Below are 23318 nucleotides of genomic sequence, written 5' to 3'. Positions count from 1 at the left end.
GGCAAGGGAGAAACTGCTAGTGTGTCGAGTCTGCGATCGGCTTCGAGAGAAAGGCCCGCCCCGAAAGGAACTGGCTGCTTTGTCAGTCTGGGAACGGCTAGTGTCGAGTCTGTGATCTGCTGTATGAGGAGAGAAGCTGCTTGTGTCGAGTCTGCGATCTGTGTATGAGAAACTGGCTGCTTTGTCGGTCGGGGATCGGCTTCGTGAGAGAGGCTCGCCCCGAAAGGCAAGAGGAACTGGCTGTTGGTGTCGAGTCTGCGATCTGCTTCGAGAGAAACTGCTAGTGTCGAGTCCGCAATCTGCTGTATTAGGAGTGGTTTTGGGGGTCTGCTCTCTGCTTCATGAGGAGAAACTGCTAGTGTCGAGTCTGCGATCTGCTGTATGAGTGGTGAGGTCTGTCTGCAATCTGCTTTCGTGAGAAAGGCCCACCCCGAAAGGCAAGAGGAACTGCATGAGAGGAGTCGGCGATCGACTTTATGAGGAGGTCATCGACAGGTTCATCCGGAGTCGAGTCACGGAACCTCTGACCGTCCTTACTTACTGCATGGCTCGACGCGTCTTGTGATCCCATCGATCCGCCTGCGGAGCCCAACACCCCGATTTGGCCTAGTCTGGTGAACAGGCCAGGCCTGGATTTGTATACTGGAATACACCATAGATCTTTCGCTCTTGTGCCGTCGACCTTACGGGGGCTGGACGCGCCATGGCATGCGCGAGTGGTGCCGGGAAAAGGAGTACGAGTGCCATCTTGCCACGCTGCATGCCCGAGCTTGGGCGCTCGAATCCGTTGACATCGGCTTCTCACGAGCCGTAATCGTGCCTTCGACACTTTTCCTCTCGTCCATGAGGCACTACCAAGTACTCCGTGTCTTGTCTGCATGTTGTCTAAGGTTTATTTCGCTAGGGCCCCCTTCGAAACCCATAGCCATAGCTCCCTAGTTAAGAGCGGGTTATAGATTAATTATAACGTTTGTGAATGTTTTGCTTGTGTTGTGTTTCCCCGATGTGTCCCCAATAAATCTGGCTGGTCCATATGAAAGTTGCCGCCTTGAGTTTATTCGTGCCGTGCAGAGGAACAATCCGCTCGATTTGAATTTAAAACCAAACGGGCTACGGACTGGCAGACTTTGCTCGGTCTCTGACAAACCCAGTCTGTAGCCGGGGTCTATATCCCCAACTGGCAAGGCCCAGGTGTAGGTTGGCATCGTGATCTGAGGCACGTGACCCGAGACCTGTGTCGAACCAGCTGGCGTTATAACCCCGGAGACGGCGGTGCTGTTCGTGCCGCCGAATCCTCAACAATATAACCTCAACAATATAACAACAATATAACCTCAACAATATAACGTCTTCCACTAGGAAGGGGACGATTGCGAGGGGATCTTCTCAAGTTGTTTTAGATAATGATGGGTATCGAGAAAATATATGCAGCAGAATGAGCACTGCCAGTTGCAGGTCCTATCTTTTGTGATATCCTATGTATTGTGGTCCAGAATGGGAGATAGGATTAAAATAAGGCAGGGGTCTTTCACTCAGAGAGTGGTGAATGCAAGTAATAGCAGTGACGTATGACAGCCCTGCAAGAGTAGTGACATTAGAGTCAGTGGATCGTTTTAAAATTGAGTTGGACACGTAGCTGGAAATAGTGGAGATTTTGGAGGGTGGTGGAGGAGGGTACTACGATGTTGGCACGATTGCGCAGGCTTGATGGGCCGAATGGAACTCTTCTGTGTTGTTTTTCCATTTCAACGCAGGGCTTTCCGCCTCAATGAAGATGTTTGTTGTTCAACGTGTCCACATTAACCATCAGATGAGTCCAGGAGACGATTGAGCAGAAAATGATTAATTGAAGTTAATTCTGGAAAGTCCTATTTTATTTGCAGTGGTGTCAGCAAAATCTGGTCCAAATTAGAATATCTGAATTATATTTCTTGATAATCACACCTGTTCAACCCTGAGAACAACCTATAATAGACAGACACACAGACGTCGGCAGTGTAAACTCAGCTCAGGGTTTTATTGCAAGGAGAGGGTTTTTCACCCGAACATGGGGTGTATGATGTCACCACAGAAGCAGTATCCTGGGATCCGACGAGCATGAGATGAGAGAGCATTGGGGGGGGGGGGTTCAGAGCAGGCATGAGGTGAGATGTAAGCCCTGGGTAGAAGGCCTACAATTTGTAGAGGACGTTCCAACGGTCCATTTTATGGTAAATGCTCATCGTGACTTGGAAACGGGACTTCTGCTTACTGAGGTAACAACCCAAAGCATTGAGCTAAGCCCAAATTACCTAGCAAACCCAGATCCTGGTGTTATTGAGCTGAATTAAGTGTTTGCCAGAGTTGCATAACACATATGGGGTTGGGGTTGGGGTTGGGGGTGATCGTGTAGATTCTCGGGAGCTGTGCGCTACACAAACAAACAGCAGAATTCCGCATACCGGCGCGTTAGCCGAAATACCATCCAGCATGGTAGCTTAACCATGGACACCATAAAACGTGAGATTATGTACAAAATGTTAAGTTCTCTCGGAGCTGTTTCTCAAACAGGAGCGAGATTCATATTTGTTATTCCCATTAAAATAGTCATAGACGGACATTAATTTTTAAAGAGCATTTTTAAAAAGCCTCAGCTTTGGAAGGGAATGGGAACAAGTGTTGTTTGAGTGATTGTAGATTAGTTATGAGAGAAAGAGAAGGGGGGAGGGGAAGGAAGAGAGAGAGGGAGGGAGAGAGAGAGAGAGAGAGAGAGACAGAGAGAGAGAGAGAGAGAGAGAGAGAGAGAGAGAGAGAGAGAGAGAGAGAGAGAGAGAGAGAGAGAGAGAGAGAGAGAGAGAGAGAGAGAGAGAGAGAGAGACGAGGGGGGGAGAGAGAGGGTTGGAAAGAGGGAGAGGGGAGGAGGAGAGAGGGGAGGAGGAGAGAGGGGGAGGGGGGAGAGGGGAGGAGGAGAGAGGGGGGAGGGGAGAGAGAGAGAGAGAGGAGAGAGAGGAGGGGGGGGGAGTACCAGAGAGCTCTTTTGAGACTGAGCTGACTCATCAGTGCATCCCACTCTGCACCTGTCCTTATATTATAAACTTTTTTTAATTGGATTTTTGTTTTTTATTATTTATTTTTTAACGTTAGGTTGAGACTGCTTGCCGTACATGCTGCCTGTCACAAGGCATTCCGGCAAAGTAACACACAGAGCAACCATCTGCAAGAACCAGTAACAATCAGCAACCACCAGCCACTGCCACTGCACGTTCGGTATACTACAGAGAGAAAGAGACAGAATGATAGATAGACATAGAAAGAGAGATGGAGAAAGAATGAGGCAGAGAGATCGAGAGCGACCTCCACAAGCCACCATACTCGAGGAAATATATATACAGAGCATGACAGATGACAGAATTGAAGATCAGATAGTGGAGTCAGACTGGATATGACTACATCAGATTAGCATATGGTACAGCCAGCGATTTCTGAGCAAGATGTTTCCAATAACAAACAAGTGGAAGGAAGAAAGAAATGAAGAGAGCAGCTGATATTTGCAGAGTTTCCCCATCTGAGATTCCTCCCTGGAAGAAAGTTGTAGGTCAGAGTGCTTACTGAGTTCCACTTTGCAAACCCACTAATGTCCACAGTACACGCGGTCCAGCCAATCTGTTGGGGTTCTCGCTATTGCAAGGTAGATCCAGTTATTATACCAGTAATCATTGTCTGCACCCCAGCCTGGCCTCACCCCAGCTTTCTGGTAAGACCTAGGGGTCACCAGCCTAGCTCTTTTAGTCTGTTTCTCATTTGCATCACAATTGAATTTTATTATGTGCCATTTTCCTTTTGTAAATATCTCTTGGTTCTCAAAGTATGATCTCTAGGTTTCCCAGAACAATCCTGCAAAACCAATGTGCTTGGTGGAACACACTCTCTCTCTCTGTCTCTCTAAGTCCCAGATTTACTCAGGCTCTGACACATCTGATTACAGCGATAGCACTCAGCAGCTTCTTCTGGGATTGTCCCACTGGATTTCTCAGGATATTGGTAGTTTTCTGCCCTCTCCTGTTCATTCCAGGCATAGTACAATATATGGCTGCATTACATGTTGCCCTGCTTGCTTAGTGAACCCAGTGCATAGACCTTTATGAATTCACTGTGGAAAGGATTAGTCACAACAGGATAAGTGACAAATGGGGAAGGGAGCAAAGGACAAGGTAACGAGAAATGGAAAACCTCAGGGATACATGATGAAGCTTTATGTTGGATGTGTAAATAACAAACGTCTCCTCGGTTCTTAACTTAGTGAGGCAAAGAGTGTGGTTGAGATCTGCAATCGAGAGTTGGTGAGGGGTGTGCAGTTGGCTATGCGTGTTTGGGTACGACTCAGGTGTATTGGTTAAGTGAGGCGATTCTCCATGCCACTCCATCACATGAGGAGGATAAATGAAGTAGTAAGCAGTAGCCAAACAACTGAAGTTGGAGGTGTTGCAGCTTTGTTCAAACTCACTTTGTTCACACCTGCGGGAAATCAAACATGCAGTTCAGTTTCTCGAATTGACAATTAACACTGGTGAAATACACAGACACACACACACACACACACACACACACACACACACACACACACACACACACACACACACACACACACACACACACAGACACACACACACACACACACACACACACACACACACACACACACACACACACACACACGGGAATCTTTCTGCACTTGCAAGAACAAATCAAAACTTTCTATAACATGACAATTTTCAAATGTAACAAAAGACTATTTGTATTTTTAATCCACATTATCTGACCATCAAAAGACGAGTTTATTATTTACCTAGTTTTGAAAAAATATCGAAATTTTCCCACTTTTCTGCAAAATATCTTCTGTTGACCTCTCATCGTTTATAATCTCCTGCAAAATTGGTTTGATGGAGGAACGCTTTCATATTTCTCCTGTAATGGTCTTTCAGCACCAAGTCCTGTGTATAATAGGCATTCCATCTCCAATAAAATAATGAGTAGTTTTTATAGTACACATTTTAAGTAGAGACTCGTGGTCATTTAAAAATGTTTTCATGAGGCCTACGGCCCGATTGAATATAATTCCCTCATCCTGAAGGAAAGATTCCCCTAAAGGTATACTGTGATTCCTTTGCAAAGGATTTCCTTTAGGTTGGGGAAATCCTTCGAAGCCGTTGCTGTGCTCGGCAAACAATCAGAATAGAGATACTGTAGTCCGAAAGCAGGAAGGAGCTGAAGAGATCTATAAACTGGCTTCAGGAAGCGACCGAATCACTAATGGAGGCATTTCTCAAGCAAAAGAGAGACCATACATTGTATAGATGGATGATGTGTGTTGTTGAAGTACCTCTATGTTTAATTACAACACAAAACTATAAATAGTGTATAATTGTTAAGAATCCCTCGATTTGGGTAAGACCTGGGACCACAAGACAGACCCGGTCTCCCCCCCCCCCCGAGTCAAACGAGGCCCCACACGTCTCTATACGAGGTGGGATTGACGAGTTATGGGCCCGGTAACATGCCACCTTCAATCTATTTATAATGTACGCAGTTGATCTATTCTCCTGGGGTCACCATCAGTATCAATTAAATTGGTATCTTAATAACCTGAACACGAAGTGATAAATGTTGGGACCATTAAAGTACCACTACACCAGCAGCACAGAGTAATAACTCGTTCAGGTGCACCTGCAGTACCTGCACACCTTTACATAAGCCCAAATACCATCAGTGGGATTGCCAGTTCGATGGAGTTCATAAATAAATTATTTAAAATATATTGCTGCGGAGATGACTCCTGGGGGATCAATGATCCTTTGTATAATTCTTGTTATTCTTTAGTACGTGTTTTAGATCAAGGTTTCCATGAAGAGCACCATTTGGAAACTCAAAGGTTGGTGTTTAAGGACGGGGAGGGGGAGGGGGGGTGCTCCCTCGAGTGTAAATAAGGTATTAAGGAAAAATTTAAGGAATACTTGAATATGCAATCATCCTCAAATTATGGATGTCTTATAGGTGAAACTTGAGGAAATATTGAAGTAAATCCTCAAATCTTTTCTTAAGAATGCTTTATGGTTACGCAAACCAGGCCATATATGCCCTTGACATATGCAGATATCTCATGCAATCGAGTCATCATTGTAGTGTCCGATGAAGTAAATAACATTTTGGAGCAACAATGTTAAACGCAAGTAGCTGATTATGAAAAACATTTTTATCAATAGAATACAAAGGCTGAGAACCTTCCATCAATGTTTGCTTCAAATTTTGGGTGGCAGCTTTCTCTTGTAGTTGCACTGTATAATTCCTGCTTGCTTTGTCTATTCTGATGACATATCCATGTTTGGATCAAAATTATCAAGTGTACAGGGAAATGGGTGAAATTGAAAGAGAAGAATAGCTATGTCGTCCTGTTCTCCATACATCTTCACCACCTCTTCAATGCTCTGAAAAATACTTTCTTTTTTTCAGGTGACTTCCCATCTCCCCAGTCACTCTTTGCTGATCTGGAATTGCTTATATGCCACATGTCTTTTAATCTTTGACAAATGCCAAATGCAACACGAATGGGTGTGCAGATCACCTGATTGCAAGTTTTCACGTAACGTAATTGCTGTATCCAAAAATGGCTCGGCACGTGCAACTCATGCATCCTTGGGTTTGTAAGAGGTGACACGAGGCATTCGAAGCTAATTCGAAAAAGTCTTTCCAGCATGTCTTTTAATCCTGGCAAATCTCACAGTCTGACCACATCACTCTGTAAAGATTGTGAAATGAACCCACATACCGATTTCCATGGTCGTACACTGGTAAAGGTTCAGTCTCTTAAAACTCTAAGCTTCATCATCAGCCACAACCTCTCCTGGGCTGACAACAAAGCACCGCTGCACTTCAAAATACGAGTAAAGCAATTATTGATATTGATAAATAAGCAAGTTGGTTTGCCTGTTTGGTGGTCCTATTTGAGCACTTGCCTCATGATGCTGAGATTCTAGGTTCAAATTGCATTCAATGGCTGGGTTCATTTGTCCATTGTCTCCTCACGTGCATGTAAATCAAGTGAAAATGCTCTTCGGTCTCCTAATGTCCTTGTCCGACTTGCAATATAAATATATACACTCTCTGCCATAAAAGACCTGAACATATATAAATGATAATGCAATGTGAAGGACTGTTCCAATGTTCATTCCAAGGACCTTTTTGGTACGAGGGATGTGCAGAACACCTGATTGCAGGTTTCCGCGTAACGTAGTTGCCTCATACAATAATGGTTCAGCACATGCAACTCATGCACCCTTAGGTTTCTCGAAGTGACAAGGGGCATTCTAAGCAAATTCGAAAAAAGTCTTTCCCTTCAGTCAAATTTGAAAAAGCCACCAGCATGTGGATCATGCAAAAACACACTGATTATATTATTTGACAATCCATTACAATGTCACTTCTGTCTGAAAATGAGAGGAATCAAATCATTGGACAACTTCAAGCAAGGTCTTCCATTGGCCATGTTGCAGTGCTCTTTAACAAGAGGAGAGGAACTGTTTATGACCTCAGAAGATGTTATCAAACCACTGGATCAACAAGAGATAGGCCACGAAGTGGATGTCCCAGTATAATGACTCCCATTCATGACCGATATAGTTACACAACTCATATACGCAATCAATTTCAAACTGACCAGAGTACTGCAAACACATTCCCTGGACCTCGCAGGACAAGTGTCAACACTGTCTTGAGGTGACTTCATAATGCTGTCCAGATTAATGCTTGTCTTCCAGTTCAACATCCAGAACTTGCACCCATGACACATCCAAGCACACTTACAGTGGTCAAATCGGCACATATGATGTCTACAGAGGCAATGGGCAAGTGTTATGTTCATTGAGTAGTCCAGGTTTCTCCTTGAAAGGCATGATGGCCATGCATGGGTCTACAGAAGATACAATGTGTGACATGCCCCAGTCTGTGTCCAGGAAGCCACACATTTAATTGAACATGGAAGTGCATGATGTGGAGTGGTAGTGCTCCAACCTTTGACACCAACTCAATATGTGTGTTCCCGATTCTTCAACAACATGGACCAGGAATATTCTTTATATGTGATAACGCTACTTCTCACAGGGCCATCTGAACAAGGAATGTTCTTGTCAATGCCAACATTAACGTCATGACATGTTGACCTGTCATCTTGCCAGATTTAAATCCAGTTGAACATCGCTGGGTATCATTGATCGTCATGTTTTAACCTTGCCAACACAGCCATAGACCCGAGATGCGCTGGAACAGGAGCTGATTCAGGCATGGAATGCCATTCCCAAGGCTCAGATTTGAGAGCTCAAATGGTCAATGCGATGATGGTGCAATGCAGCGATTGCTGCCAGGGGTGGGCATACCTGGTATTGAGATTGTTACTTCCATGTTGGATCCCTCTGTGAAAACATTCACCACAATGCAGCATTATGTGATTATGTCTCAACCACATGGATGTGTAATTTTCAGCATTTATCTCTGTTCGAGGTTTGCACCTCATTTGTATCCCATGATGTCACATAAATAAATCACATCAACAACAATCACGTGTTCGGTTTTGTATGGTGGAGAGTGTATATATATATATATATATATATATATATATATATATATATATATATATATATATATATATATATATATATATATATTGGGTAGTCGATCCAGTCGAAAATTTTTTTTTTGAAATTTGTTCTACCCTTATTATCACTTTTTCCGTCTATATGTTTGTCTGTCTGTCTGTCTGTCCCTCTGTTCGGTCCAGTGCTCCGTTAGTACAATGGCGATTTCGATGAAACTTGGTTGGTAGGTTCATACCATGACCTAGTTGTGTGCAAATGAGAACCGTTGCTATGGACACCACCGTTGCCTAGCAACGGGACTTTGAAATTTTTGAAAAATCATAAAAAATTTATTTTTTCGAAAATCAAAAATCGGGCCACAAGCGACTGTGGGCAATACATTCAGCCATATTGTCAAAAATTTCCAGCCGGATCCTATGAAAACTGTCGGAGAAGATAGACTTTGAATGAACCCTGGTCGAAAACAATAAAAAAACGAAGTTCGTTATATCTCAGAGACTGAGTCAGATATACATGAAACTGGTATGGTAGGTTCATGGTATGTCCTAGTTATATGTGAGAAAGAACCGTTGCTATGGACCCCTCTGTTGCCTAGCAACGGCCGAAAAACCTCTAAATGTGGGGGTATTTTAACGAAAAAACAATCTGCAGCATTAACCCTTGAAGTTAGAATCATGATTTTATTGTGCTTAATCCTCAGGTTATTCCCCATTGAACGGGCCCATCGCATCAGGTTCTATTGGGTAGTCGACTACCCATGTCCTCCTACCGGCTTGTCTGTCTGTCCCTCTGTTTGGTCGAGTGCTCCGTTAATACAATGGCGATTTCGATGAAACTTGGTTGGTAGGTTCATACCATGACTTAGTTGTGTGCAAATGAAAACCGTTGCTATGGACACCACAGTTGCCCAGCAACGGGACTTTGAAATTTTGAAAAATCACAAAAAATTAATTTTTTGCCAAAATCAAAAATCGGGCCATGAGCAACTGTGGGCAGTACATTCAGCCATATTGTCAAAAATTTCCAGCCGGATCCTATGAAAACTGTCGGAGAAGATAGACTTTGAATGAACCCTGGTCAAAAACAATAAAAAATACAAAGTTTGTTATATCTCAGAGACTATGAGTCAGATATACATGAAACTGGTATGGTAGGTTCATGGTATGTCCTAGTTATGTGTGAGAAAGAACCGTTGCTATGGACCCCTCCGTTGCCTAGCAACGGCCGAAAAACGTCTAAATGTGGGGGTATTTTAACGAAAAAAACAATCTGCAGCATTAAGCCTTGAAGCTAGAATCGTGAATTTTCTTGTGCTTAATCCTCAGGTCATTCCCCATCGAATGGGCCCATCATGTCAGGTTCTATTGGGTAGTCGACTACGCATGTCCGCCTACCGGCTTGTATATATATATATATATATATATATACGTATATTTATATAAATATATATATATATATATATATATATATATATATATATATATATATATATATATATGTATATATATATATATATATATATATATATATATATATATATATGTATATATATATGGGTGTTCCAAAAAAATGAAAGTTTGATTTTTGCTGCTCCCTGATTTTGTCTTTGTTCCAATACCCCATAAGAACTTATAGGTCAAAAATGAACAAAATTCCATGATATTTAGGGGTTCCTCAAGTTGGCACAATTATGTCCATTATGGAGAGGGCATTTTGCACTGCAATGTCAAAAAGCTCATTTAGGTCTCCTTGGAAAAACTATTCTTTCATCCTATATGACTGCTGTGGTTTTTGAAAATATGAAACAACCATATTAATTGTGAAGTGTACTGCGTTGTGCATATTCGACGGCAAGTTGTCAGTTACAGTTTGGCAAATTTCAACAATATTGTGCCAACTTGAGGAACCCCTAAACATCCTCCAATCTGCTTCATATTTGGTGTGTATGTTTCTACTGTCAAATGGAACAAAGACACACCCAGGGAGTATGAATATTCATACTTTTATTTTTTTTTACCCCCTATATGAAGCACATATATATATATATATATATATATATATATATATATATATATATATATATATATATATATGTATATATGTTTGCCCTGTCTGTTTGTTTGTCTGTCATGTTATAACTTGAGAAAGGATAAACGGATTTCAATAAATCAAACCGTTGGATTCAGGGAACTCCAGGGAAGGTTTGTGATGGAAAAGAATTTTTTTTATGGGTACATGGGTGCATGTGGCGAAACTGCAAATGCCAACTTGCGACGCTGGTTATCCCTGCACTCAGAATCCTTTTTCTTCTTGCCATATCAATTAGCCATCACAGAAAAGATTAGTATTTCCATCAGCAAAGCGTCGGGTCTTATATTCTAGTATATATATCTCTTCTTCTTCTTCTTCTTTCGGCTGCTCCCGTTAGGGGTCGCCACAGCGGATCATCCGTATGATCCGCATAGTGATTTGGCACAGGTTTTATGCCAGATGCCCTTCCTGATGCAACCCTGGTCGCCTCTTTCGACACAGGGATATGGTACACCTATTTTAGCCAGGGCATACACCGGGCCCAGTACACTGGTACTCACTTCGCCGACCTCGGAAGGATGACAGGCTGAGTCAACCTCCTGGTGTGTATTAATTCAAGTGTGGCCAACGGGGCTTGAACTCAGGACCTTTTGGATCCCAAGCCGCTACCCTAAGCACTACGCCAACACCAGGCTATATTCTAGTATATATGTACATATATATATATATATATATATATATATATATATATATATATATATATATATATATATATATATATATATATATATATATATATATATATATATATATATATATATATATATATATATATATATATATATATATATATATATATATATATATATATGGTCCTCAATGAGCCTTGTTGCCAAGTGTTCATGGATTTCACATTGATCAATGAACTTCCATGAACATAGGAATAAAAACAAACAATCATGATTTATTTGCAACCTACTGGTGAGGACAGTGAACCTGGCATCCATAGACGATGGGAATCAACACCAGCAGAAAAGAGAAGTACACTATTAAGACTTCGATTCTGTGATTCCTGAAATTGAGGTGGTCTTTGGAGAATTCCCATGTCACAAATGCATTGCAACTAATAATATACCCATCTCATTTGTGATCTTCATGGAATTAATAATAATCTGCCTCTCCTCTATTCTGCTTGTTGATAGTGCACACCCTGTGATTGACTTTGAATGTCCTCAGGGTAACTTGGGATGGCCAATAAAATGCGACCTATGAAAAAGCAATGCTGCTAAAATCCTTTTAACCAATAATTTGAATGGACCAATGGGAGTAGAATGTGGGAGTGCTACATAAGGTTGATAATGTAGATACAAAGAGCTAAACAGAATATTAAACATTCCTTCTGTTGAGAAATTATTTTATGTGATGTATAATTATTCTTCTATCTACCATGTAACCTGCTAAGCAAAAGCAGGCCACCATAATTCAGAAATGTAATGTTATTTCATGAATTGAAGGAGGTTGGGAGGAGAGGGGAAGGGGAGATGTCAAAATTACACAATTTTTCTGAATATATTTCAATAACCACCAAATTCAAGGGTGACCATTTCTATGTAACTAGGGGATTCCGAAAAGTAAAACTGAAATTTTTGATACTGCATACATTACACGGTGAATGACATTGTACAAATGAACTGTAAAAACACAGTTTCATTAAAAAAATAAAAAAAAACAGCTTGTATGTCCTGAATTGAATTATCAGTTGTAACCCCAAGCTTGCATCGCTGTGAAATAATCAAGCACTGGATGTCTAATCAAATGCTGTTTTAATTACTTCCTCATGAAAAAGATGAGACGTCAGATGCCTGATGAAGCCGAGAGGTATGGGCAGATATTGCCAATGGACGTCAAAACTCCGGAAAAAAAAGAGAGAAGAGTGGTGGAAACTGTGGAAGCCATTCCACCATTACATCACATTGAGTGGTGGTGAGGATAGCTCTCAATAGATTCATATCTGATCGCTTCTGATTTTTCTCATAATTGCGAAAGGGATAATCGGGTTTCTCAGAGGTATATACACAGTGCAGTGGTTTCCTTCCAGTGCACATCAGTTCCTGCACACTAATCAAACAGCAGCAACACATTCAAAAAACAAAGAGCAATTCGAGATTGCAGACCCTTGCCAGGACTTGTTTTGTGTGGTGTATATGTACTCATAGACCTTTTTGCTTTTATTGTATAGATTCACGTCCAATCGTACATATTCTATAGACGTCCTCACATTCCAATTGTACATACTTTCACCTTCCAATACCACAGTTTTCTTTGGCACTTATGCTATTAAGTAGGAAGTAGCCTGGTGTTGGCTGTTGAATCAACACCAAGTGGGGACGACTCAGTCTGTCATCCTTCTGAGGTTGGTGAAATGAGTACCAGTGTACTGGTAATCAGGGCACACTGTGCCCTCAGCCAATGATGTTACCTGCAGCTACGTGCTGTATATGAATGTGGAAGTAGGAAGTGCAGTTTTTCATTTGAATTATGAATCAAAAATTTAAAGATTATCCTGAATTGTTTGTTTTCTTTTCCTGAACAAGATTTTTGGTGGATAGAAAAATAATTTCTCAACACAAGGAAACGTTAAAATTCTTGTTAGTTCTTTGTGTCTACATCAACAACCTTATTTCATTCGCACTCTTGTGTTCTACTAGACTTTGTCCAACCTATTTGGTAAGATAGATTTTGAGCAGCATTGCCTTTTCATCTTTCTTTAGGTGATTAACTTTAAATGTCCACCCCCATTGTCTTGAGGACAATTAATGAATATGAGAAAAATAAAATGGTAAAATGATAGTCTCTAAAACATGTGGTTCCATGATTAATAGTTATAACAAATGTAGCACATTGCATTGTATCATAGTACTTTATTTAGATGGTTATTTGCTGTGTATGTTACCTTTTTAATTTTAGAACATTATCTCAAAACATTCAAGAATGCGTTATTTAAATTTATACAATTATGTTTGAAATTATAATTACAAACCACAAAAACAGTCTGGATATCTGTCAGTATAGATTTAAAGTGCATGAAACACGACAAACAATCCACCTTTGACAAATTGAGATGCACCTATTTAAATTTTGATATTTTATAGGTACTGAAGTGAAATTGTTGTGGTCTTTGCATTGATGTGATACTCACACGTTGGTGTTCAGCGAAGCAAAGATGGTGGTGCAAGATGCAATTGGAATAGTAGTGGATGACAAACGGCAATGGAAAGGAAACCAGAAAGAAGGGAAATTAAACACATTGGGGGGGGGAGGTGAAAGGGGGCAAAGGACGAGAAAGTGGGAGAGAGAGAAGATTGGCACACAAAGACAAACAGAGAGACAGACAAACAGAAAGTTAGTTATGCTTGATGCTGGTTAACAGACATACACCAACCCTCACACCACCCTCATGAACCACAGGTTTTAGTTCATACTGACCTTTGACCTGGGTTGGAAATGTCGATGCAATAGCTTCTAAAAATAAAGGACAATAACAACAATGATAACAGTAAATAAAAGGAAACTAAATTATTTCTCGAAGAGTTGTGCATGGTTACACACACATATATATATATATATATATATATATATATATATATATATATATATATATATATATATATATATATATATATATATGTTTGACCAGTGTAGCATCATTTTACTATAAATAGATGAGGTGTGTGTGTGTGTGTGTGTGTGTGTGTGTGTGTTTGTGTGTGTGTGTGTGTGTGTGTGTGTGTGTGTGTGTGTGTGTGTGTGTGTGTGTGTGTGTGTGTGTGTGTGTGTGTGTGTATAGCATGTTTTTGTGGAATTCTACTGCAGCTTTCTGATGTGAAATGTGACACACCAAAATGATCGTCATGATCTCCCGAGTTGATTTGGCTAATGAACTACAAAGAACCCGGAATAATTCTCATGTTCCAATGTTTTAGACACATGCCATGTTAATCAAAATAAAGACTAATTACTGCTCTGTAGTCCCAAGAAGGAAGCCAGACAGAACAATACATACATAAGCACACACACACACACACACACACACACATATATGTATATATACATACACACACACACACACACACACACACACACACACACACACACACACACACACACACACACACACACACACACACACACATATATGTATATACACACACACACACACACACACACACACACACACACACACACACACACACACACACACACACACACACACACACACACACACACACATATACATATAATATATATATATATATATACATACATATATATTTATATAAACACATACTGTTCAGACATCGACATATCCACACATGTACATATACAAATAACAATCTGTGCATTGGAGATCGGGGGAGTGCTCATCACACTCCACATATTCGATTTACTTGCTGATCGCACCACATGCCATCTGGTTGATTGGTTTGCATTAGCGGAAACAATCGTCTGGGTGGCAGAAGGATGGTTGTTCTATGTGGATTATGCGGTTTTACCATGTGAGACATAATCTGCGGCGATGCTCACCATAACAGCCAGGAGGTGCGACTTATGTTTCAACGACGAATGTGGTCATTATTGGTATGCTGTCCTAATATGGGTAAATAAGCCCGAAATCCTGATTGGTGGCTCCATTTGATGTTTAACTGATGTTGACCATGTTATCTTTGTCTGTTTGACAGAGTCACCGGGCTGAGGCCTCTGGATTGGAGGTGATGCTTTGCTGTCGGACTTTATGTACATTGGAGATCGGCGGAGTACTCATCACACTCCACATATTTCGATATATATATATATATATATATATATATATATATATATATATATATATATATATATATATATATATATATATATATATATATATATATATATATATATATATTTATGTCAACACATTTATACATATATAAACACACAAACACACATATATATGTATATGTATATATATATGTATATATATATATATATATATATATATATATATATATATATATATATATAATGTTCTGGTAAGTACTTACAAAAGCTATTTTATTTGAAGTTATAAGCTTAACTTATAAGCAAATGACTGATTTCCCAACTCCCCGGATCATTTTTTCCCAACTGCCCGGCAAAGTTTTTCATTGAGGTTTCGATTCTTTCAGCCCAGAACATCTCCAAACAGTGGATCTGCCACTCTGGCCATAGGACCACATAAGTAGATTACTCAAACTCAATTCATCCACAATCTCAAAGTGGCATCCAGACAGTCATTTGGCAATAATAATAACAAATGCCTAATCCCACCTTGGCCCAAGCACATCTGGGTTTGGTAAAAAGGCAAGCTAATGCTCAATCAGTACAGTAGACAGGTATTCTAAAAGGCATTTTAAATTTGCCTTGTACAAAGATATTTTTTTTTACCAATGAAAATTTGGTCCAATGGACCAACGGACCCATGAGTACTACATGATAAATTTATCCATCCATCCATTGGGACCATACTCTGTGCAGAGCGTTGGTGCTGCCGAAGCACTCTCCTGGGCTATTGGGCGCAATCCTGGATGAGTCGCCACTCCAGCGCAAATAAATTTATAATATCACAGAAAAGATGAAAAATAAGGAATATAAAATATTGTACTACTATGTTTTGTGTCCAAAATAAAAACTAAAAACAAATCGAGTTAAATCGAAACAGATTATAATGATAGAACTGTTCTGATGTCTTCATTATTTCCACTAACCTAACAGGATGGTATAGAGGTAGCACGCTTACCTTTGAACTGTCTCACCTGGGTTTGATTAGCAACCTGACTATAATAATTTGGAATGATGGACTGATGTACATGATGTGTATCAGAAAGGGAGAGTGTTCAGGGGCAGGAGAAGGGTGAGGATGTGGGATGAAGGTCAAAATATCTACCAAATAAACAGATGGTCTCTCAGATATTTTGCATGCCATACCAACTCCATGTTTTCCCTTATTTTTAATGTCCAAGCATGGTGTGGCAAAGTTTTGAGCAAATACAATAACAAGAACCCCGTATGTGCTTTCTTAATTCCAACCTGCACTGGGCGAAAATCTAGTGAGCTTATTGCCTTCAAGTCTTATTAATTAATGTCTGCCAATGTACATGTATTGTGAATGTCTCTACAGTCATACCAGTGGCTCATGAGATACCAAATAAGATATAAGAGCAAAAGCATATGGACCTACTCTTTATGATTTTTCCTCCTGCAGTGTTAGTTGAGAAATATTTTATGGCCCACGTGACCTTACTTATAGTCTGCCGAAAGATTCTTCAAGAATATGCTGTTCTAGTTTGACCATCTTCACCAAACCTGGTAAACCCACAAAAACCACTGAAACCAGTGACCTCAATTAATTTGGCCACCCTTCCTCCATCAACATTTTCCTCAAGGTGGTTAATCTAATCACTGTGTTTTGTGGATCATATGCAAGCAAATGTGGAACTGATGAACCACATATTGACCTATCCTCTTGCGTTGATTAGTCATCCCTCCAACCCTTGATAATATCTGTCATAAATCTCATCATAGGGAAAGCCTTGAAATCCCCTACAGATGTGTAACTGCAGCCAACAATACAAATTAGGCAACACTAATGGCTGTGTATAACCCTAACAATTTTGGGCATATTGATTTCCCTAATATTCACAATAAAAATGGTCAAAATTAGGTTTCCAAGTGTCTTATTAATGTTCAACATAAATTATGTTACATGGATAATCACAAAATTCAAGCTTACATGGTAATACTCATCATTGCAATTGTCTGATCTCCTTAATAAACCAACTTGTGGTTTTGAATTACCATATTGGCCCGAATACACGATGAGGTTTTCTTTTCAAAATCACAATTTTCAAAAATGCACCTCGTCTTATTTCAGCAGATTAGAGCTGATATTGTTGGCATTGTTGGTCGTACGTTCCTTCAATATTTTTATACTTCTTCATTTATCATGCTATATAAATAATTTGAGAAGTATCTGTTTCTGTGATTGTTTGTGGGTTCATTTGATCGTGTGTTTGACAAGCTACGTATATAGAATGTGTGCCACAAATCATCTTCTTCCTATCACAAAAAAATAATCTCCTCTGACTGGGTTTGTGTCACCTCTCTCCTCTTCTTCACGGAAATGCTGTGCAATAAGTGATTCATGTGCCATGTGCATTGTTTACGAGTGGATTTCTCCATGTACATTATGTATTCAGCAGAAGAAAAAAAAAAGAAAAGGTTCGAAAAATGAAGAGATGAATAAAGGTTATAAGAACAGTTGAAGAAACAAATAACTGTGTTGCTGCAGAAAACTCTGGTGTTTTTATTTCTATGGTGTCCCCATTGTCCTCATTTGGTGTCCACAATTTTTATTTTTAACACCCTGGTGATATTCTTGAGCTTACGTGGCACACTTCTGTCATCCCCACTCCTCCCCCACAATTAAATTAAGTTATTAGCTTGACTGATTGATTTAATCTGATGTTGGTGTAGTGCAGGCTCGATTGGCTGATTGGCCTCCTCCTGTGTCAAATGTGCTTATTATTCCTTGTTACTGAGTGCCATGCTCATCGATGGTGCATGCAGAAAGTCCTTATGGAATGCGCACTCTCAAAGAAAAACATTCTGTGGGCTCAAGCGTGGGAGGTTTCAAGATATAGAGAAAAGTGTTGTTGACAATGGCACTGAAAAACGGGATGAAGAAATGTCCATTACAAGAGACGTAATTTTACTCAAAGCACGTGAAGTTGATCGAGAGAGGTCTGTGCCGCAATCGGAGTTTAAAGGCAACGCTGGATGGTGCAAATGCATGATGCGTCCTAACGGTTTTGCTTTGTGAAAAAAAGACTGAAACCATGCAGATGATTTATTTCCTAGAGTAGTACAGGGTCATCTTTTATGTGCAACCCCATTTAAAAAAAAGTTTTTTTTGGCATTCCACCCTAAAGTGAGGGTCATCTTATATTTTAGAGCGGCCAATATGGTAATTGTATAACAGGATTGTTTTTGCTTCTCACCTAACTTCCAATAAACTAATACAACCAATAAATATTTTGATAAATAATAGCAGGTGCAATGCATTTGATTGTTTAAGATTTACAGTAAAAGCTCGATGTGAAGAGCTGGTTGCCAAGTGATTAAAATGAGGTCAATAGTGTTTGACATAAGGTGTTCATATGATAATAACAGCTAAAAGTGTTGGATTTCAGAATCAAAGTGCTAGATGCCTGGATAGTCTAAGTTGGGTTCTGCGTATCCTGATACCTGGGTATATGGATAATATATTCTGGGTATTTGGATAATATGTAACGTGAGCCAGAAATTAGGTTTTATGTGATGTGAATGCTGCAGTGACAGGTTGCAATAGCATACTGTAAAGATGCAGGCTTGCACTGCTTTGCCCCATAGCATTGCGTGCCTCGCAGGTGTAGTTTCCATAACTGTCATCCGTTACATTTTTGAAGATTAGCAGAGAATGGCTGCCACTGTTCGCGATGCTCACTCCTTGCCAGCCATCCCGTAAGCTGGGGATATGAAAGATAGAAGTGGGTGGAAGAGGTACATATTAGGATGAGGAAGAAGAAGAGAGATATATAGGCATACTCTAAAATTACCAAATTCAAGAGTTTTTAATTGAGGGGAAGTGAGAAAAATGGCATCTTAGCATCAATCTTGAACACATTTTTCAGACTTCAGGCATCATAAAAACAAACATCAGCATAAATTTGTATTTTGTACCACAGAATATAAAGCGTAGTGCCAGAAAGCAAACTGAAGCAAAATGCCTCATTCGAGTAAACAAAACGTCATCTGTGATGTCACCAATTACATAAAATGTTTTTTAAAACTTCACACATCTGTGGTTAATCACAGAAATGATTTTTGGAGGGAAGATACACATTCGAAAATAAAGACACCACCAACTTGTGGTGAGGAGGCTCAGGAGCCACTGTATGTTGGGCAGGAACACTAGTAGGTGGTTTTTAATTTCAAAATTCGTTCATAATATTGTTACAGCCACGGGTACTAAGAGTATTATGAGGGGGTTAATCCTCGTTTCTTCTCGGAAGAACCGGACCTGGGGCCACCACTCACAATTAACTTTGTGGTCCGGTGGGTTGCTTTACAACCACGAACACCAATCAGTTAACCACGAGTTTCAGTGTCCATCATCTAATTTGCCGTTTAACTATAGGTCACATGACTTCCTGGCCAGGGAACGTGCCCTCGGCAATGCACCAATCTTATCTTGATTTGATCTTTATTTGAGCAGCCGAGCGTTTACCGCTGGTGCATGCTGACTATTACAGATTAATTCGTTTGGAAACTACCTCCCAGTCTATCTAGGTTCGGACAATGCTGGATCAGTGGAAGGAAATAACGAGCACGGACAGGTTGAAACGTCAACAAGGAATTTATTATTAAGAAAAATAAATAAACTGAAGGACTTTTTGTTTCCTATTGGTGTAAATGGATAAATTCAGATTAATCAAATGTTCAAGCAACAAAATTATCTCAAAGAAAGAAAGAATTCAACAAGCAGTTATAGAAAAATAGACAAAGAGTAGATGCTTATGACGATGCCTTACTTAACAATTAAACACGAGACAAGGGTACCCATCAGATCATTCAGGGGGGAAAGAAATCCGGTCTCGCTTACCAAGGCAGAAGTCATCGCGTGTCTACTAAAATTACACAAAATGTGTGAGCGTGCCTTGGTCCGCTGCAAGCACCCTGCATCGCTGTGGACCCACCTGCAAACAGGCTCGGACACCAATTGACGTCATGTCGTCACCCCCAGGAACCAGGGACGCCAAGAATCAGGTACGCCAAGAGCCAGGGACCAGGCAGAACCAGCAGGAAAAGTCCAACTGTCACCAACCGTCAGGAGCTATCAGGAGCTGTAACCAATGGTCAGGAGCTATCACCAATCGTCAGGAAGGCGGTCCTCCCATCCTTTTTAATCGGTGACCAGTGTGGGCAGAGGCTCAAGCAGATTTTAGCCAAAACCAGCGTGCCTCTTGGCGCATCGCTGCACGTGACCTTCAACCGTCAATCCCTACGATCATTCATTCCTCACCATCGAGTGAGATGCAACTCCCAATTCACACAGGCCTGGCTTTCGACACCATGCTCGGGGCACTAGACGAACACCAGGAAGCAGCCATTTGCCGGAACAATAGAGAGAAAACGTGAAGCGCTCACAAAATGTCAGTGGCAAACATCACCTCCCCATTCAGCCCGACACAAACAAGAGCCAGTTAGCGTCCATAGAGCTGCTGAACCGGCTGTCAAACGTCGATGGAAAAAGGTGGTCCTGAGGTAAATGATCCAAAGCTGTGTTTGACCGTCAAAATGAATTGTTCAGGAAAAGCCCTCGGTGTGTTTAATCAAATGTCTTGTAAATCCAAAGTGCACATAAATCGTCTATTTCCAAGCCAATGTGTCTTGATGGAAAGGGAATAGAATGAGTGTCCGTCTTGTTTGAGTGTCAAAATGGGGAAAATTGCTTCGTAACAAGCTGATTCGAGATATACTTGGTTTTTCAGGAACGCATCCGGAGCGTATGGTGAGGTATTACTGTATTACAAATAAATTTCAAAAAAATATAAAATCACAAATATTATGAATAAATTTGTCCAAAATAAATGTTTGTATTACGATTGGTGTAATTCATGACAGTACAGCAAATCTGTGACGTCAATCTCTGCAACGACATGTGAAGAGGCGAGCGTCGCGAGCCGATCCACATTAGTTAAGAACATAAAATAAAGTTTATTTTCTTGAGTTATTGAGATCATTAAACTTTCCTTTAATAATAATGATGATAAACTTGATCTAATAATGCGATGTCAATGTTGATGATGGTGACGATAAAGACGAGTTGATAGAGATGATGGTGATTATGATGTTGGGGAATTTCAGGGGTTATTGTGTTCATGGCCCATGTTAATTAGGTGAATAAATGTGGAAAATAGTTCGTCAACCTGTGATTATTTGAGCACATTGACTGCAAACCTTGCTTCAATCAATTCATCGCGATATAGTGAATCCGCAAAGCAGAAACCCATGGAGAGCAAGGCCCTCCCATACTTAAATTTTAAGACAATAAAAATTTTGAAGATTGTGAAATAAAATATGGAAGTTTCGTATTACTGAAGCAATCTTATGCGTCAACCACCCTTATACCCTGTTATAAGATAACGTTGAGTCACAATTTAGGAGACAGAGGCTTTGTTTATTACCATAGAAGGCAGCGTCAATCAGCACCATAATATCCATATTGGCAGTCTCTTCTTCACCCCAATTCACATTCCACCCCTTCTCATGCTAAATATAAATATAGAGCATGTTTATGAGAAGTATGATGAAGTCGATTTGTATTCTGCAGTCTTCAAGTATATAATTCAATATAAACAAGTAAAACAAGACATAAAATGTCATAGCCCCCCGTTGTTTTAGTAATTTTGTTGTACGGAGTTGAATCCCATATTTATTTCCAACTAAAATGGCCACCAGTCTACCTGTCGGCCATCTTTTATTAGATCGCAAAATAAAGTTAGGCACAAGTGCATGCCATCATGTACTGTGCTTGTGTAATACTTGAAAAGAATCGGACCATGCATGTCCGAAAAATGGTTGGGGATAAGCTTAATTAACAAAATGGTTGCTAGTCGGCCATATTGAAACTGATCTCGAAAAAAATGACACGCTTAAGTATGCCATCATTCATTATGTGTGTGCCAAATTTGAACATCGGTGAATGCATGTCCTAGAAATGGTTGAGGTCGTGTTCAACATCAGGTTTTTACAACTAAAATGGCCACCAGTCGGCCATCTTACATCTGGTTTTGAAGAAAAATAATGTTCATATGTAAGCCATCATTCAGAATCTGTTTGCCAAGTTTGAACAAGATTGGTAAATGCATGTCTGAGAAATGGTTTAGGACGTGTTCGATACCGGGTTTTTTTACATTTAAAATGGCCACCAGCCTACGAGTCGGCCATCTTTGATCGGATCGCAAAATCAAGTGAGATGTATGTGTTTGCCATCATGTACTGTGCTACTGCCAAGTTTGAACAAAATCGGACCATGCTTGTCTGAGAAATATGCGGTGACACATTTAAGTAACAAATTGGCTGCCAGCCGGCCATCTTGGACCTGATGTCGAAAAAAAAACGACATGCTTATGTAAGCCATCATTGATTAGATTCCTGCCAAGTTTGAATAAGATTGATGGATGCATGTATGAGAAATAGTTGAGGAGGTGTTTGACACCGGGTTTTTTTTACAACTAAAATGGCCGCCAGTAGGCCGACTTTGATCGCATTGTGAAACAAAATGATGTGCATATGTACACGATCGTTTGTTGTCTCTTTGCCAAGTATGAATAAAATTGGTCCATACATGTCTGAGATATGGTTGTGGAAGCATGCACATACACGGAAATCGAGACCAAATCCATAAGCCCCCTTTTCGGACGAAGTCCAACGAAGGCTAATAAAGGATTAAGAGGTTTACTGGTGAATGAATAAATTAAATCTGGGTTTTACCACCATTTTCCCCAGTATCTATTACATCATCCTATCTAATATATTACATGG

The 23318-nt window shown here is 40.2% G+C and overlaps 1 protein-coding gene across 5 annotated transcripts in view; it reads right to left on the bottom strand.

Annotated features, from left to right (window-relative positions):
• Nucleotides 1–1998: 1998 nt before the first annotated feature.
• The window catches only part of LOC147030144 (limbic system-associated membrane protein-like), a 355488-nt gene continuing 334168 nt past the window's right edge, over nucleotides 1999–23318 (bottom strand). For 2 of the 5 annotated variants that reach the window (XM_085873878.1, XM_085873879.1), the window contains exons 7-9: nucleotides 19086–19237; nucleotides 14142–14177; nucleotides 1999–4494 (exon numbers count right to left, since the gene is read on the bottom strand). In XM_085873878.1, the coding sequence (XP_085730004.1) occupies nucleotides 4403–4494; nucleotides 14142–14177; nucleotides 19086–19237 (280 nt within the window). In that variant the 3' untranslated portion in view covers nucleotides 1999–4402. The remainder of the gene's footprint in view (nucleotides 4495–14141; nucleotides 14178–19085; nucleotides 19238–23318) is intronic. The other 3 variants (XM_085873875.1, XM_085873876.1, XM_085873877.1) reach the window with 3 other exon arrangements.

This window comes from Eptatretus burgeri, chromosome 3, assembly GCF_056783735.1.
Source record: "Eptatretus burgeri isolate ZD-2024b chromosome 3, Ebu_testis_v1, whole genome shotgun sequence".
NCBI classification, from domain to species: domain Eukaryota; kingdom Metazoa; phylum Chordata; class Myxini; order Myxiniformes; family Myxinidae; genus Eptatretus; species Eptatretus burgeri.
The sequence above is the reverse complement of the archived record's forward strand: the minus strand, read 5'-3'. Positions and strand labels throughout refer to the sequence as shown.